Source organism: Coffea arabica, chromosome 2e, assembly GCF_036785885.1.
Source record: "Coffea arabica cultivar ET-39 chromosome 2e, Coffea Arabica ET-39 HiFi, whole genome shotgun sequence".
In the NCBI taxonomy this organism is placed as follows: Eukaryota; Viridiplantae; Streptophyta; class Magnoliopsida; order Gentianales; family Rubiaceae; genus Coffea; species Coffea arabica.
The window spans coordinates 21107083-21122376 of record NC_092313.1 but is presented as its reverse complement, the minus strand read 5'-3'; the positions used below and the strand labels follow the sequence as shown (position 1 = coordinate 21122376).

Genomic DNA, 15294 nt, shown 5'->3' with positions numbered 1-15294 from the left:
TGGGTTGGCCCATTATTTAAGCCCAAGTTAAATGGATTTATTGGGTAACAAGTGATCCAAAAAGCAGGAAGATTCTGAGGGTTTTCTTGAAGACCTAGCCTACATATTTTGGCTATAAATAGAGGTCTTCCCCCAAGGCAAAGATAGAGAAAAATCCCTAACATTCGGAGAAACTCTGTCAAATTCCCTCAAGAGCTTTCTTCCTCAAATCCAAATCCAAATCAAGTCAAACAAATCCTCCTGCTATCGGTGTTGAAGACTCGAAGTTCCAAGTGTTTGACGCCATCATCAAATCAATTGTTTTCTACGCCGAAATTGTAGGAAACACCCTTTCGATTGGAGAACAAGTCTTTTCGCCCCTTCAATTGAAGCTATTCGAAGAAAAGAATCAGGGGATTAATTTCTTTGATTCAAGAACTTTCAGAGATTGTAACCCGCTTATTATTTGATTTAATAAATTTGATATTTGTGCAAGTTTTCTTGTCTTTTATTTTAGCCAACAAAATTTGTGCTTACAGGTACCATTATAGAGTAGAAACAATTGAAGTATCAAATATTGTCACGGTCCAATTTTTATTTCCACAACAACTTTTGTTGAAATGACAAGCTACTTCTGTTGTGTCCAAATTTTACTTGGAGTTGAGGATGGCAAATCTGGCATTTTGTGCAGAAATAGGTAATATAGCTAATACAGCAATAACAATAGCTAATATATGAAGGGGGAGGAGGGGAGAAGTAGTACTTTTAAGTAAAGTTTAAGGGGTTTATTGTAATTATAATGTCTTATCGTTGAAGTTAGAAGTTTCTTAACAAGGGCGGAATACATGTCGGAAACCTACGCGAGTTCCCACATGGAATTGGAGAAGCTTCCAGATTTTGAGATTGTTGGGAATACTGACGAGGACTATTTTGGAATCTTGAAATTGAAAACTGTAAATTATTCTTGGAATAATTTAAAAAACCGACCCTGAGATTTTTTACTATTTCACTGGCCTCCCTCTGAGCTTTAAAAATTACGTTAATTTCTTTTGAAATTTATTATCTTGTAACATTTAGATTCAACCAATAATTAAAAAGTGATATTAGGAAACATAAAATAATATGATTCCGTCACTGTCCTTTATCTACTAAATTATTTGATTAATCTAACACATGTCCAAACATTAAAGAAAATACTAAAATTTGTTGTTTATCATCAGGGATTAAATCACACATAGCATCAAAATTAGTATATTATTCTATATATTTTATTTAATGTAAGACTTAAATTGCTTTTTTCAATTACGAACTCATCGTCAAACATGATCAATAATAAATAATCAAAAAAATTTGTAACCAAAATATTAAACAAACTTTAATGCCATAAAATCTCAGCAACTAATCTTAATATGTTGCCAAGAATATTTATGATGTTAAAATTTGTTCTCTGTAATATTTTAGTTGCAAAATTTTTTATTATTTGTTGTTGATTATGTTTGATAATGGATATGCAATTAAAAAAAAGTAATTTGGAACTTGTATTAAGTGAAAATATAACATGATATACTATTTTTTAATACTATATGTGATTTGATTCCTAATGATAAACAATAAATTTTAGTGTTTTTCTTTAATTTGTGGATTGGTATTAAATTAATTAAATAATATAATAGATAAGGAGCAATGATGGATCATATTATCTTCTCTCTCATTATATTACTTTTTTAAGTATCAATTGGATCTAAATATTATAAGATAATCAAATTTAGGAGAGGTTAATATAATTTTTAAAACTTGAAAAAAGACCAATGAAATAATTAGAAATCTTAGCGAGGTTTTTGAAATTATCCCATTATTCTTTTCAAACCTCATCAGCTTGATTGAGGTTCTTTAAAAAACCGTAGGCAGCCACGCAGATTACATCAAAAGCCAGCTAATACCCGTAGACTCTGGTGGGCTCACAGTCACAGCCACCGTGTCTCCCCAACATTTGACCTCTGCTCTCTGACCACACGTTTTTATTTAGTCAGCTGCTTCAACGAGAAATCACCAAATCATAATAGTCATTAAAATAAGGAAGAATCGTACAAAATATTCTTTACGTTCTGTCAAATAAAAAATTTTCATTATTCATTTTTAAAATATTAACTTTACATCATTTACAAATTAAAAAGTTGGCAAAATTTAGTTCTAATTTAATTTTTTGATCACTTTTTAATCTGAAATCATCGCGTGAATCACTTGCAATAATTTTTTTTTATGTATAACAAGATCAGATCCTATATTTTTAGTGACAATAATAATATGAATTGGATTCGATTCCAATTTTTTTTTTATCAAAAATAAATATGGTTTAGGCTATATCCTACTTTTTTGGAGAAGAAATAAGCATGAATCGGATTATTTGTTTAACTATAAATAAGATCTGACTTTTTTAATTCTAAAAAATAATCACGTGTGAGTCATGGGATGGATTCAGCATAACAAAAAAAATGGTTGAAAACTATGACTAAATTTTATGGATTTGATTTTGTAAAAGAACATAAAGTTACCATTTTAAAAGTGAAAAACAAAAAAGTTTATTTGGCAAAATATAAGAGATATTTTGAACGATTTTTCCTTAACATAAAGCATTAATCGTCAAAAAATTGTATAATTCCACGAGGGAAAACATCTTTTTACTTAATGAAATTGTACCGCCTACCTAAATTTGTCTCCTGGTTACAGTTTATTTATTTGACTACCCTATCTAATTGAACTTTTGTAGTAATTAGATATTTCTAATTTATGCCCTAATGACATTTAATAAACACAGAAAAAAAAGAAGGTGCATCAACTATTAAAATTTTAAAGGCATTACCCTTCCAACACTTTCGTAGAAGAAAATCAGTTCTTTTGTGAAAAAAAAAAACACTAAATCTATTTCTAATTGTGTGCCCTTTAGGCAACTAATTGACTAATAGAAAAAAACCCTTTATAATCAAGTAGTATCATGCAATATTTACTACGAACAGAACCGACGAGTCATGCATCAACCAGTAGAACCTCTGCATCCGGCTTTCCCAGCACAACTCTCCTCCTCTTCTTCTCTCTTCCTTCTTAAAAAAAAAAAAAAAAAAAAAAGAAGGAAGAAGAAATATGCATGTTTCCGTGATTGATTTACACTTATGCATGTGATTAAAAATATTTGCAGCAGATCTCAGATGGACGTTGTCATTGATTAGGGAAGTAGGAGATGCATGCCCATGTAGCTGTTGCAATGACGGAGTCCATGCAGTTTAAGTTTTGAAAATTTTAATTTATAGCGTGTAAATATACTAATTATAATGGATAATTAGTATTTAACTTTAAAAAAAGTAAACATATAATGGATAATCCATAGTAAATTGACCCAATTTGATACATTATAATAAAAGACTCGATTCATAATTATCAATGGGCTAAAATAAAAGTAATTACTTTATTGGCTTATATACAAATATACAATTTAGTCCAATTGATTAGGCTCGTCCTCATTCTTCCTATATCAACTACAACTATAGAACGGACATTTTCAATTATGAAGATAATCAAGGCAGTTTCAAAATAAGATGGAAGATAATTTCTTGAACAATTGCCTAATTATGTACATCGAAAAAGAAAGTTGTTGCAAAATTTAGCATTGATTAAATCATAAATAAATTTATTTCTAAAAAGAACGTAAAGTTCAATTTACTTTTATGAAAAGATGTTGAAATTTCAGTGTATGTTAACATAACTTTTATATTTTTTAATTAAAAATAGTTATATTTATATTTCATAATTTTTTTTTTTGCATAGGCTACATATTGGAATATCTTTTCATAATGTGCAACTTGGTGATTTGTCATATTTTAAGATATTTAATCAAAAGTTATTTTTTGTCTTAATTTTCGTTATGACTATGCTGCATATTTATGAATAGACATACTTTTATAATTGAAGTTAATATTTGATATTTTTAAATAGATGAAAATTATTTTAAACATAACGTATTAAGATGATTTTGTTAGAAAAAAATTTGGCCCCCTAAAAAAAAAAAAATTCTGGCTCCGTCACTGTGTTGTTGGGCCAGACCCGTGTCAAACTATCAATGCCACCTTGAATAGATAGATGGGTAATGCTGCTGTTCCCCGTCAACGGTCTCCAGTCTCCTGAGCTGTTTATCTTCCACTTTGAATTCTCAAAGTGATCGAGAAATCTGATATGGCAGTTGGAGCCGTATTGATTGATGGGAGGCAATTGAAGCTGAAGTTGGGCTTATATCTCACTGATATTGTCACCTTATTTCATTGAATTGGAGTTGCATACCTATACACAATTGTGCAACTAAATCTCCTTAAAAGTTTTTATTTTTGTTCCGAGCAAGACGTCTTAAATATTGGATCTCCTACTTGCAGTCCGTCTTGTCTTACAGGTGCAAAAATATTTTATTTCCATAATCAAATTTATTATGCACACTTTTTTTTTATTAGGGAAGTTGGACGTGCACATGTATGTCCATGTGTAAACACGAGGTAGATGCTTTTGGACACAATTTTTTTTTAAATAATAATTTACTTGTTTCATAAATATATTTGTCAATCATTTTTTAAAATATAATTTTAATTATCTTTTTATCTTATATACATCCAAAAAATTTATTATAATAATTATTTTAAATTATATTCTAAACAATACTCTATCCAAACACACGTTTGCAAGATGATGCATTGTAAAATACACGGGTTTGGATTATTTTGACTTTCGATTTTAGTTAAAAGCTTTGAGATGTTAAAAACGTGTTGTTCATATATTTTAAATTCAGTTGTAGAAAATCTTGGAGCCTATAGAACATCACCTTAAAAGCTATAAAATTTTAACAAGTAATTCATGTTAACTTGAGATATAATTTGGGACACGTCCTAATGTCCTTATAAAAATTATATAATCAATTATGAAATTAAAACAAAACTGGATTAATACTTCTTACAGTTTGTTTGGATTGTAAGTTATTTGAGATATTTTTACTGTAACATTTTTTGTGATGTGATGTATGTGAGATAAAAAGGTGTATTGGGAAGATAAAAAGGTGTATTGAAAATTGTAATGATGATGTAAGCAAATATATTTGGGGAAATAATCAGCTGTCCAAACAAACCGTACTGAGATCCAATTCAATTCTCATACTTAAACCTGCTTGTCCTTGTTTTCTTATAAGGAGTAGAGCCTCTTTTGAATCAAAAGAACATTTCGATGCCGAATTAGAATATTACTCTAATACAGTGGTCAAAACATAGTATAAAAAAAAGACAAGTACTATGTTTGCAATAACTTGAAACATTGGCCGGCCCAGTTTCATTCTCAAATAGTAGCGTAATTTTGCAGAAAGCTAAGTTTTTTTTTTTAAAAAAAACAAATTTCAAAAAGCACAAAGAAATTTCTAAGTGCTGGCTGCTGGTGATATTTTCAGACTCTTTAAAGAAAGAAGAACCAAAAAAAGGAGGAATTTTTTGTTTTTTAGGGCGAGAGAAATTGTACACAGAAAAGAAAAGAAATGAGAGAGATCTCAGCCCGGAGATTGCTGCGGTTTCTTGTACTTTTTACTTCGATTTCTCTGCAATTCATTTCAGGTTCGTTCCTAAAATTTTGAAGAATTTGTTTTCTTTAAGATTACGGGTAGACGTTCTGCTGTTAGATCATGTCAAATGTTATGATCAATTGTTGCAAATGAATTTCTTAGATTAATATGCATTCATCTATAAATTGTTGGATCTGTTGTAGCAATTCTTATGTTTATATGATTACTGTTACATTCGCCTGCTTGTTTGAAATGTTTTCGTGCTTGCCAAAAAAAAAAAATCACACCTTTTTTCCCCAGTTGGCATTTACCAAAAATTAGCAGTATAATGTGCATGTATTTTTTCCGGAATTGTGTTGTTAATGATCCTCTGATATGCATGCTATTTCTTCTTGGGAAGCGTATTATTATTATTATTATTATTATTATTTTGAATATAAGTTTGAGCTGGTCGGAATCCTAAACCAAAATTTGCATTTCTTTCGTCCCTACTTCCAAATTCACTTTTGATTTTTTTTACAGTTGACGAGTCCTAGTTCTTTCTTACCAAATAAATGCCTGTAGCTGATGATCGTGGCAAGGTGGCCAGTGAAAGGAGTAGATGTAAATGGTTGCTTTTATTGATATGGGACCAAAAGGGATCTCCTACATGGGCTTCTTAGTTGGTTGCCTAAAATTACCAACCAGTATCAGTTAACTGCTCCAAGCATGTTGCTAGTGATCTGGATTACAAGTATTTCCTAGACCATGAGAGAGTAATTTAACTGAAGGGAGTGGAAGAAAGCAAAAATTGGAAGGAGAAGAGAGGCTTGAGAATCTAAGGATAGGGATGAGTATGAGTGTTTTATTCATAATCCAATATTTTGTGCTTGATTGTCTGAGTAATATTCCATAATGCGCGTAGAGCATCCACCTTTCTGGATTTACATATCATAGTTGCCTCCCCTGTGACAAGGTCAAATGAAGTTTCAAGAATTCATTTTTAGTGTTTCATTCAGGAAAATGTCTTTCATGCTTTCCCTTTTGTTTGTTCTGTTACACAATCCACTATAGCTGAAGGAAGAAATGCATCTTCTTTTTGGTGTAATTGTCTAATTTGCCTTTTAATTGGACAACTTGGGAGCTAGCCTTCTTACTAATGGCAACCATATGATACAAAGAATGATAATCTTCCTTGATATTTTGATCCTTGAACAATTGCAGAGGCACACCATGGATATTTTGAGGATATATAGATGTCAGCTTGATTTTGATGCTATGTTGAATATATTTCCTCTAAATGTTTAAAGTTATTGACATTATCAACTCTTTAGTATTCAAACACTAAGGTTATAAGAGTACATGACACTTAAAATAACAAAAACTTGATAAGAGGAGGTCATTGCTATTTCAAGATTCAAGGGGACCTTTGTAATTTTTAAAAACTAATGCATATCTGTACCATTCACCCTTGAAGAACATGCTAAATAACTTTTGACATCACAACTTCATAGATTAAGGTTGTTATAAAACTCTTGAACAATGTCATTTTGTGCTAAGAAGAATCACCTTTGCCCAATCTTATGCTTACCCTCCACGTGCACATCATGGTAGCCATCCTATGAGTGATTTTTGTGTATGTGTTTTTGAATTCCAAATGTGGATAGTGAAGTAGGCAGCCAGTAGATTTGCAAACAGATGGCTGAGCTTGAACAGAGAGCCATGAACAGTTTTTAATCTTGACGGTGCTTGACATGAGATATAGCAAGATGATGTTAAAGCATTTAACCTTATTCTTGTAGTCTTTAGTACGTGTTTTAAATTAATATATCTTGCTTCCTTGTTTAATGCTAATCTTATCAGCACTTGCTTATGTTTCCAGTAATGTTGAATAATATTGGTCTCACTTTGTTAGATCATCAGCCTATAAGATGTATTCATTTCCTGCTCAGGTACTTCAAATGATTCATCGAGTTCCAAAAATGGGACGAAGACTGATGGCCAATCTATTAAACATGGCAGCATGGGATCCAGTGTAGCAATAATATGCCTTGTTATTGTGGCTGTTGTGCTTTTATCTTTTTTCCTATTCAAGTTTTGGCAAAAGAAGAAGCGTGAAGAGCAGTACGCTCGCTTGCTTAAGTTGTTTGAAGAGGATGATGAGCTTGAGGTTGAGCTTGGTCTTCGGGATTGAGCTTTTGTTCATCTCTCAATGTGTTGAACATAACTGAGGTGAGGCTTTGGGTGTATCTCCCTGTTCGATGTTTAAAGTGTTGACTGTGTTGCTGTTGATGTCTCATTTAGCTCATTTCTGATTTTGGTTCAATTCCCTACATAAATATGAATCGATTTATAGTGTATATAGATAGTAGTAGGTACCTGTACATATATGCATCTTGTTTTGCATGAAGAGATGCAATATGAATGAGGGGTTACTTCTTGATGGTATCCTCGTATTGCAGAATTGTAACCACCTTAGTATATGGAGAACTGCAACATCTACATGAGTAGTTCAGAGTAGATCCAGCTTTTTTCTTAGAGAGCACTAATTTAGATGAAATAGGTGGATAGTAGGCTAAATATCAAACAGTAGTTTTCTTTCTCCATAAAAGCCTTGATTGTACTATCTCAATGTTGGGCCTGTGCAGGCAGGAGGGCAAAAGTGATTTTATTCATGCCAGATCCCATTCTCCTGCCAGTAGTATGGTGTTACTATTTGATATATTTTACCCTTCAAATGGCTGTCTCTAAAGTTACATCATATCTTTTGATTCTTATCCATGACCAAATAGTTTGTCTCTCCCTTTTCCACCCTTGTCTGTCTAGTTACTTAGCATGCTGCATCTGGCATGCATTTCCATCTTGATATTTGACCTATGGGGTTTGGTTGAGATATTCATCTTAGGGACAAGAGGAGATATTGACCTTTTATCTTATTTGCTCAATGTTATTATGCATGCGTTCTCTTTGAAAAAAGTTTGCATCCTTTTTCTCACTATAGCCTTCCGTGCAGATGTAATTGGCAATTCACTTTGGCGAATTGTTGTATGGACGCAATGTGATTATGGGCAATCGTCTACCCCCATGTTGAAGTTCATATATTTTAAATTTCTAGATTGTAGCATATGTATCAATATGAGTGAAATCAGGAAACTTGGGGTATTCCCTTTTTGGAGAATCATTTGTTGACACGTGATGAATGACAATCAATGGTTGCAGCTGAAATTGTATGATTGTACATATCTCAGCTTCATCCTTGGATAGAATTGTGGCCCCGTAGTTGTAGAGAAGACGTGTATCTCATTGAGTTCTCCGAGAAATCAAGATTATTTTTGCCAAACCTCAGTTTGGCAATCCTGTATGTAGAATTCAAGTTATTATATGCACATCATGTTTTGTTTGTTTGTTTGGCTGATAAACAGGTACATAAAGTAGATCCTCTGTGTTTTTATGCGTGCAGTAACCTTTTTACCCCTTTGTAGGGCTGGGGTTTCACGCAACTGTATGTAGATTAAGGGCTTGTCTAACTGGAACAATCTGGCTCACATTGCCTGTGCCCTCAAACCATGCCTTTGCTATCTGGCAGCGTGATATCTATGTGATGCTACTTGTATTTGTTGCACCGGGTACTTTAGACAGTGACTTAACCTTAGATACGGTTTTCGCCTTCCTTTGAGCAGGTTACGCAAAGCCATTTTTGCTTACCTACGTACAGCTTGAGCAGACTCGCCTCCTTGTACGAATGGTCCACTTGACATGGCTTCGGCAGGATTTTTCTTTGGAGCCAAGCAGAAGCATTCTTTAGTTAGCAAAGGGGAAAGGACCGGTTGCTTTATGTCCTCCTCAAAATAAATTAGCAAAGCCAGCTATGACAACCCTGAGGGGCTCAGAACGTAGGAGAGTATCTTGATACCTATACACTATTGTTCCCTCCTGTTACTTGGGGAGAGACAATGGATGGTATTGCCAGAGGCCAGAGGACGATGAAACTACAAAAGTTGGAGTGTGTTTAAATGGTTGCCAGATCCCATAATTGGCAAAAGGTCCAAGCACGGCTTTTAAACTCCTGTTGAGGATCCATACGTTTTAGACATCAAAGAAATATGTAAAAATACGCCTGCTATATGAAGCTTGTTGATTCACAATATTCTTTATCTGCAAACCATCGATGTATTATTACACAACTTGAAAGATAACCTTATCAAACGTGACCGCAAGATTGAAATTATTGAAGCTTATAATCATCTTTGTCAAAAACAAATTGATGAATATCATCACTCTGGCAGATTAAAGAATTGATGGTCAGATAGAAATGAAATCTTACAATAAACTATGTCGTGCAGTAGATCCTCGTCGAAGTGGTTAGCAACTTTAGGTTCCCCAAAACCATGCTCAGAGATCATGTAGGCAATTCAGTAACTTTTGCGGAAGCTTTTGCGATGGTGTAACTCAGGGAGGAGAAGATCAGGAGAAACCAACAGAGATGCCAGCAATCCATCATGTGTATTTGATGTTATCTCCCTGTCTTTGCACGTTTCATTCCAGTGCTATTAAAAGGAGACATGCTGGGGCTCATACTCGGGCTCATGATAGGGCTTTCTTCCCTTAGAGTTCCATTTAACATAGCTAATTCTCTTAGTTGTTGCTTCTTATAAAGATCCATGGACTCATCCTATGAAACAGAAGTGTAAGATATCTAAAAAAAATGAGATATTAAAAGACAGCAAAGTGGTTTCAACGCATACCACAGGTTTTAAAAGCTTTTCCAATATGGCAACTGCATGATCCACACGGGAATCAATCATATCTTCAGGAAATTCAGCTTCCAGCAAGATGTGTAGTGGCTCGTTGAGGTGTTCATATCCAGGTTTATCTTTTAATTTCTCTTCCTGAGGGGAGGAAATATGTCTCAAGTGAGCAAAACTTAGCATTTCAAAAACAAATTAAATGAGTTTGGAAGCCAACAACTACCATAAAGAACTGAAAGTTTCCTTTCAACTTTCCACAAAAGGGATGACAAAAACTTTCAATTTTATGTCAAATATATCCTCAATCCATTTGTATTTATGTTCATTTAAGCTTGAAACTCTCACAGTTAAAAATGAATTACCAAAGGGTTTGGAAAAGAATTTGTTACCTTGCTACAATCCTTAACCGAGCCCTGACCTCTTATATAAATTCTACATTCTGTCATGGCTTCAACACGTTTCAGGGAGTTTCCACGTGGACCCAGAATTCGGCCAACAAAATTATACTGGATGATTTCCAAGTTAGATTTCATTGCTATCAAGGAATCATAAACACAAAAAGTGAATATTGTTGCATCTTACATTTGGAAACTTGTCTACAGGAACATCCAGTCGGATGACTCTTTTCACAATGGGAGTAGTTCCTGGAACTGAATACCATTCCAGAGGGGAAGGTTGAAATGGAGCCAACTTCTGGAGAAGTCTATTTTCCTGAAACAAGTCAACTCATGCCACCATAAGTCTTACATTTGAAGAACATATGTTCAATCTCAATATCTAGCTTCTTAGATTATAAGAACCAGAAGCTCTTAACTAATGTATAGCCAAGACTAGTAACTTCAAAATTGCTTATGCACCGCAAGACATGTAATAAATCCAAATAATTCAATCAACTGAAATAAGAAACTAGAGGATCCAGACAATTATGGAACAAGGGATTAAACCTTATTCCAGATTAATATTTACACAGAATTTATGAGCAGATATACGTCATGTCTTGCCACTAACAGATCTAGGAAGAGTATTAGCTGCCTAATCCCTACAATAAATCATCCCTGTTATTGAGGCAGTTACGTCCCCAGTCAAAACAGACATTGCACCAAAGCTTAGGTTCATGAATATATAAATTTCTATTGAAGAAAAAAGATAAATAGGCTATCTTCCTCCAATTAGCAGTGGAGTTTGCAAATGGAAACGAAAACAAATTCTAAAAATTTGCCCTAGGATCTTTCTTGTAACAGTAAGCCAATTTATCGAGAATGCTGAACCAGACAGAATTTCAAAGATTTATGTGCTGCCTGTTCATAAAAATATGTTTCTATCTATATAAGACTTTTGACTATCAACAATTTGGCATATGGATGCTCTACACTAACAGATTAAGGTATCAAATCCTCATGAATTGCATAATCACAATAAATGTAAACCTATAAAGTATTGCCTTGCTTCACTAACTCTGTTGAAAGAGAAGGCACACATACCTCTGTTCCCAGTGGATTCCATGTCTCCACACTCATTGGTCCTCCATTAGGATGTTGACCTAATGATCCATATGGACTTTCATGGCCCATTCTTTCATGATCCAAATACTGATTTGATACCAATCCTGATACCCGCATGATTTCTACAAAAGGATGTTGTCAGCCAAAAAGCAAATTTAAAATCAAGCTTGTTTAGCTTACTCAAGTGAAATGCCAATAAGAGGCTAAACTTCAAAAAGAAGGGATTACATCACAAAAGGTCAATTACTGTTACTGCTGGAATTTTCCATAATTAATTCACATCGCTATTTAAAAGTCAATTTAAAGCTAAAAAGCAGAGCTAGAGCAGAGCCTATTATTTGGCATGCTAATGCATTACGTCTTGTGATGCAGTACTTATTATCACAGACACCAACCAATCCAGAATCCTCTTCTCAGTTTCCGGTGGTGTTGGTGCTGAAGATTTAAATTTGGCAATAGTTAAATCAATAATATTCACCTAAGCCTCGCATGATAGAAGCACAATAGGTGATGAACAGCTAATGAGTAGTGGTGACCATATAGCAAAAACGGTGATTGTCTTCAGAATGGTCACTCTTTCTAGGAAAGCCAGCTCAAGATATTTGAACAGTTTAAACATAAAAAATATGTGTCGTAGGCTTTTCGGGCTGGGTAAAAAATTATGACAGAAATGTTATGTTTGTACTATCAATAAAATGCTACACTTAACTCTAGTATTCTACTTTTTTGTTTCAAGGCACAGCATAACAATCTTGCCAATGGTCAGAAAAAAAAAATTAATGCAACATTAGATTGATTAATAGGAAGCAAACTCTACGAAATATATGACACCATATAAATGGATGTAAGTGTTTAAACATTATTGCTTCACATGTGGTGTAAGTGTGTTTGGATAGTACTTATTTGGCCAAAAATTGTTTGCATGCATCACAAACACATCTTCCAACACGCCTTTTTATCTTTTCAATCACCTTTTTATCTCACATAAGTCACATCACAAAAAGTGCTACATTAATTTTTCCAAATAATATTCCAACTAATCTACTATGACAAAATGTGCGACAGTAATTTTACAATGTACAACCTTGATTTAGAAGCCTGCTGCATACACGCAAAATTGGTATAAAAGGTCCCAAATTGCGCCTCTCTGCTATTAAATCTGCCAGATATCTGGAAGAAGTAAAGAATTTAAATCGTGAACATTAATAAAAAGAGTATAAAAGTAAAGTATTATCAATAGGAGGACATTTAAAGTGAAAATCCTCAGCATGATATGTTGAAAATGCATAAAATCCTCTTTCGACATGCGTAAAGTATTATCAATAGGAGGACATTTAAAGTCAAAATCCTCAACATGATATGTTGAAAATGCATAAAATCCTCTTTCAACATGCTTAATCAATTTTTTTGTTGATGTATTTGCAAATTGAACATCAGAAATTTGTCCACGAATGAAAGCCAAAGACAGCACAAGAGTTACAAACCTATGCAAATATTGCTGTATTAGGACGTCAAGTCAGCAAAAGACCGACGAGATGACACTCAAACCTCTTAGGAGACCACCACAAACGAAAAACACAAACATCGTACTAAAGTCATGCAACAAAAGAAACCAGACTAGAGAGATCCACATCAATAAATGAAAATTAGATATTGAAATTGTTACATAAATACATGAACTTGGATGAAAAAACAGACTTGGGAAAATCAAAGTTGTGACCTTTCACGATCTGAAATGGAAGTAGACCTCTGAAGTGGGGGATGACCTCCAGATGGAGAGTACTGAAAGTAACTCCCTGCAGCTATTCTATTCTCCATAAACCCAAAAACCATAAACTGGCTGCAAAGCAACTAACTTGACCAACTCTGCAATCAAGAAAACAATTTACAAGTTATAAAGGACAGTTCAAAAAACATAGATAGGTAGAAGGGGTTGGGGGCTTACTGGGGATGTGGGATGGAGGCAAACGGGGTTAAGGGGAAAGGGTTGAATGGGAATTAGAGAGGAAGTGAAGGTCTTCTTCCCTCCCTACTTATTGGACCTCTCACTTCCTTGCTGGGGGAAGAGAGAAGAAGAAAGAGACGGATAGGGGAAAACCCCCTACTACTAAATAGTGGACGTCTCACTGACTGCTACTTGTGAATTGTGATTCTTTCCCTATGCCATGTTTTTGTGTGTGTTTAGGAGTGTGCTCGGAGGGGAACACATATTAACAAGTTGAATTTGTTGTACTTTTTTATGTGTGATTTAGATGTCACGTTCTCTCGATAATATCTAGTATACCTTTTTTTTTTTGTCATTCACTATATCCCTTTTTATAATTTTTTTTTTGTGTAAGTGTAAGTTCTTGAATTCTAATTTTTTAGTTACACCCCTTTCCACCATACCATTCAGTTCATTTCTCTCCTCCAAAACATAACAAAAAATCAAGGATTTATCTCTTTTCTTTTTTTGTCAATCATTATATATTACTTCTACTCTTTTTTTTTTGTCAACACAGGGGTATCCTGGAATCACCCAAACTAATCCCCTGCGGCTGAGCAGAGCCCGCCCCTTAGGATGCCCAACCCGTTAATTCAAGGAGAGTCGAATCGTGGTCGATGCTGTAAAGACAGACGACACAATCAGGTGAACTGCACCCTGAGGGGCATGTTACTTCTACTCCTACTCTAATTAATCTATAGCCTTGTTTGGCACTTGAGTTTTTGCCAAGTTTGTTTGCTACAAGTTTTTTAAAAACTTTAGTTACAATAACATTAAAAAACTTTTCAAAAATTTTAAACTATACACTTCAAAATATTCAAAAATTTACACACTTCACAAATTTTTTTAAAAACTTCTGCAGTAAACTACAGTAAAAGGCCTGTTTGGAATGTGAGTTTTTTGGGTGTTTGTATAAAACTTTACTGTAGATCACTGTAGAAGTTGTAGAAAAACTTTTATAAGATAAAAAGTTTTTTTCCTTTTCATTTTCTTTATTTCATTTTCTTTCTCTCTTTCTTTTTTCTTTTCCTTCCTCCCTCCCTCTTCCCTCCCTTGTTCCCTCTCCCGGAGACTTCCATGGCAGCAACTTTCTTTCTGTCTTTTTTTTTTTTTTGCTTTTTTTCTCTTCCATTGCAGCCACCCCTCCCCCGCCATCTCTCTTCTCCCTCTCCCTCTCTCTCTCCCCTTCCCCTTCCTTCCCCTGCCATCCCTCTTTTTTTTTCTTTTGCTTTTTTTCTCTTCCCCTCTCCCTCTCCCTTCCCCGCCATCCCTCTTCTCCCTCTCCCTCTCCCCTTCCCCTTCCTTCCCCCGCCGCCCCTCCCCTTCCCCGCCACCCTCCCTCTCCCCCTTCGCCACGCGATCTGGTCGGGCCCCTCCCTTTCCCCTCTCCCCTTCCCCTTCTTTCCCCCGTCGCCCCTCCCCTTCCCCTCTCCTCCTTTGCGATCTAGTCGCGTGACCAGATCAGTCAAAGGGGGAGGGGGAGAGTGGCGGGGGAGGCAGAGGCGAAGAGGGGAGGGGGGAGGG

The 15294-nt window shown here is 34.6% G+C and overlaps 1 protein-coding gene across 2 annotated transcripts; it reads right to left on the bottom strand.

The window, feature by feature from the left end:
- Positions 1–9657: 9657 nt before the first annotated feature.
- LOC140003686 (KH domain-containing protein At1g09660/At1g09670-like) lies at positions 9658–13871 on the bottom strand. Of its 2 annotated transcripts, none has more exons than XM_072079883.1 (8): positions 13732–13871; positions 13507–13652; positions 12871–12956; positions 11766–11908; positions 10867–10995; positions 10674–10790; positions 10282–10425; positions 9658–10208 (listed from the first exon to the last, which is right to left on the bottom strand). In XM_072079883.1, exons 2-8 carry the CDS (start codon positions 13617–13619, stop codon positions 10050–10052), a joined length of 891 nt encoding a protein of 296 aa, XP_071935984.1. In that variant the 5' UTR covers positions 13620–13652; positions 13732–13871; the 3' UTR covers positions 9658–10049. The 2 variants fall into 2 exon arrangements, with proteins under 2 accessions (XP_071935984.1, XP_071935985.1); XM_072079884.1 differs by having other exon boundaries at positions 13534–13652.
- Positions 13872–15294: the final 1423 nt, after the last annotated feature.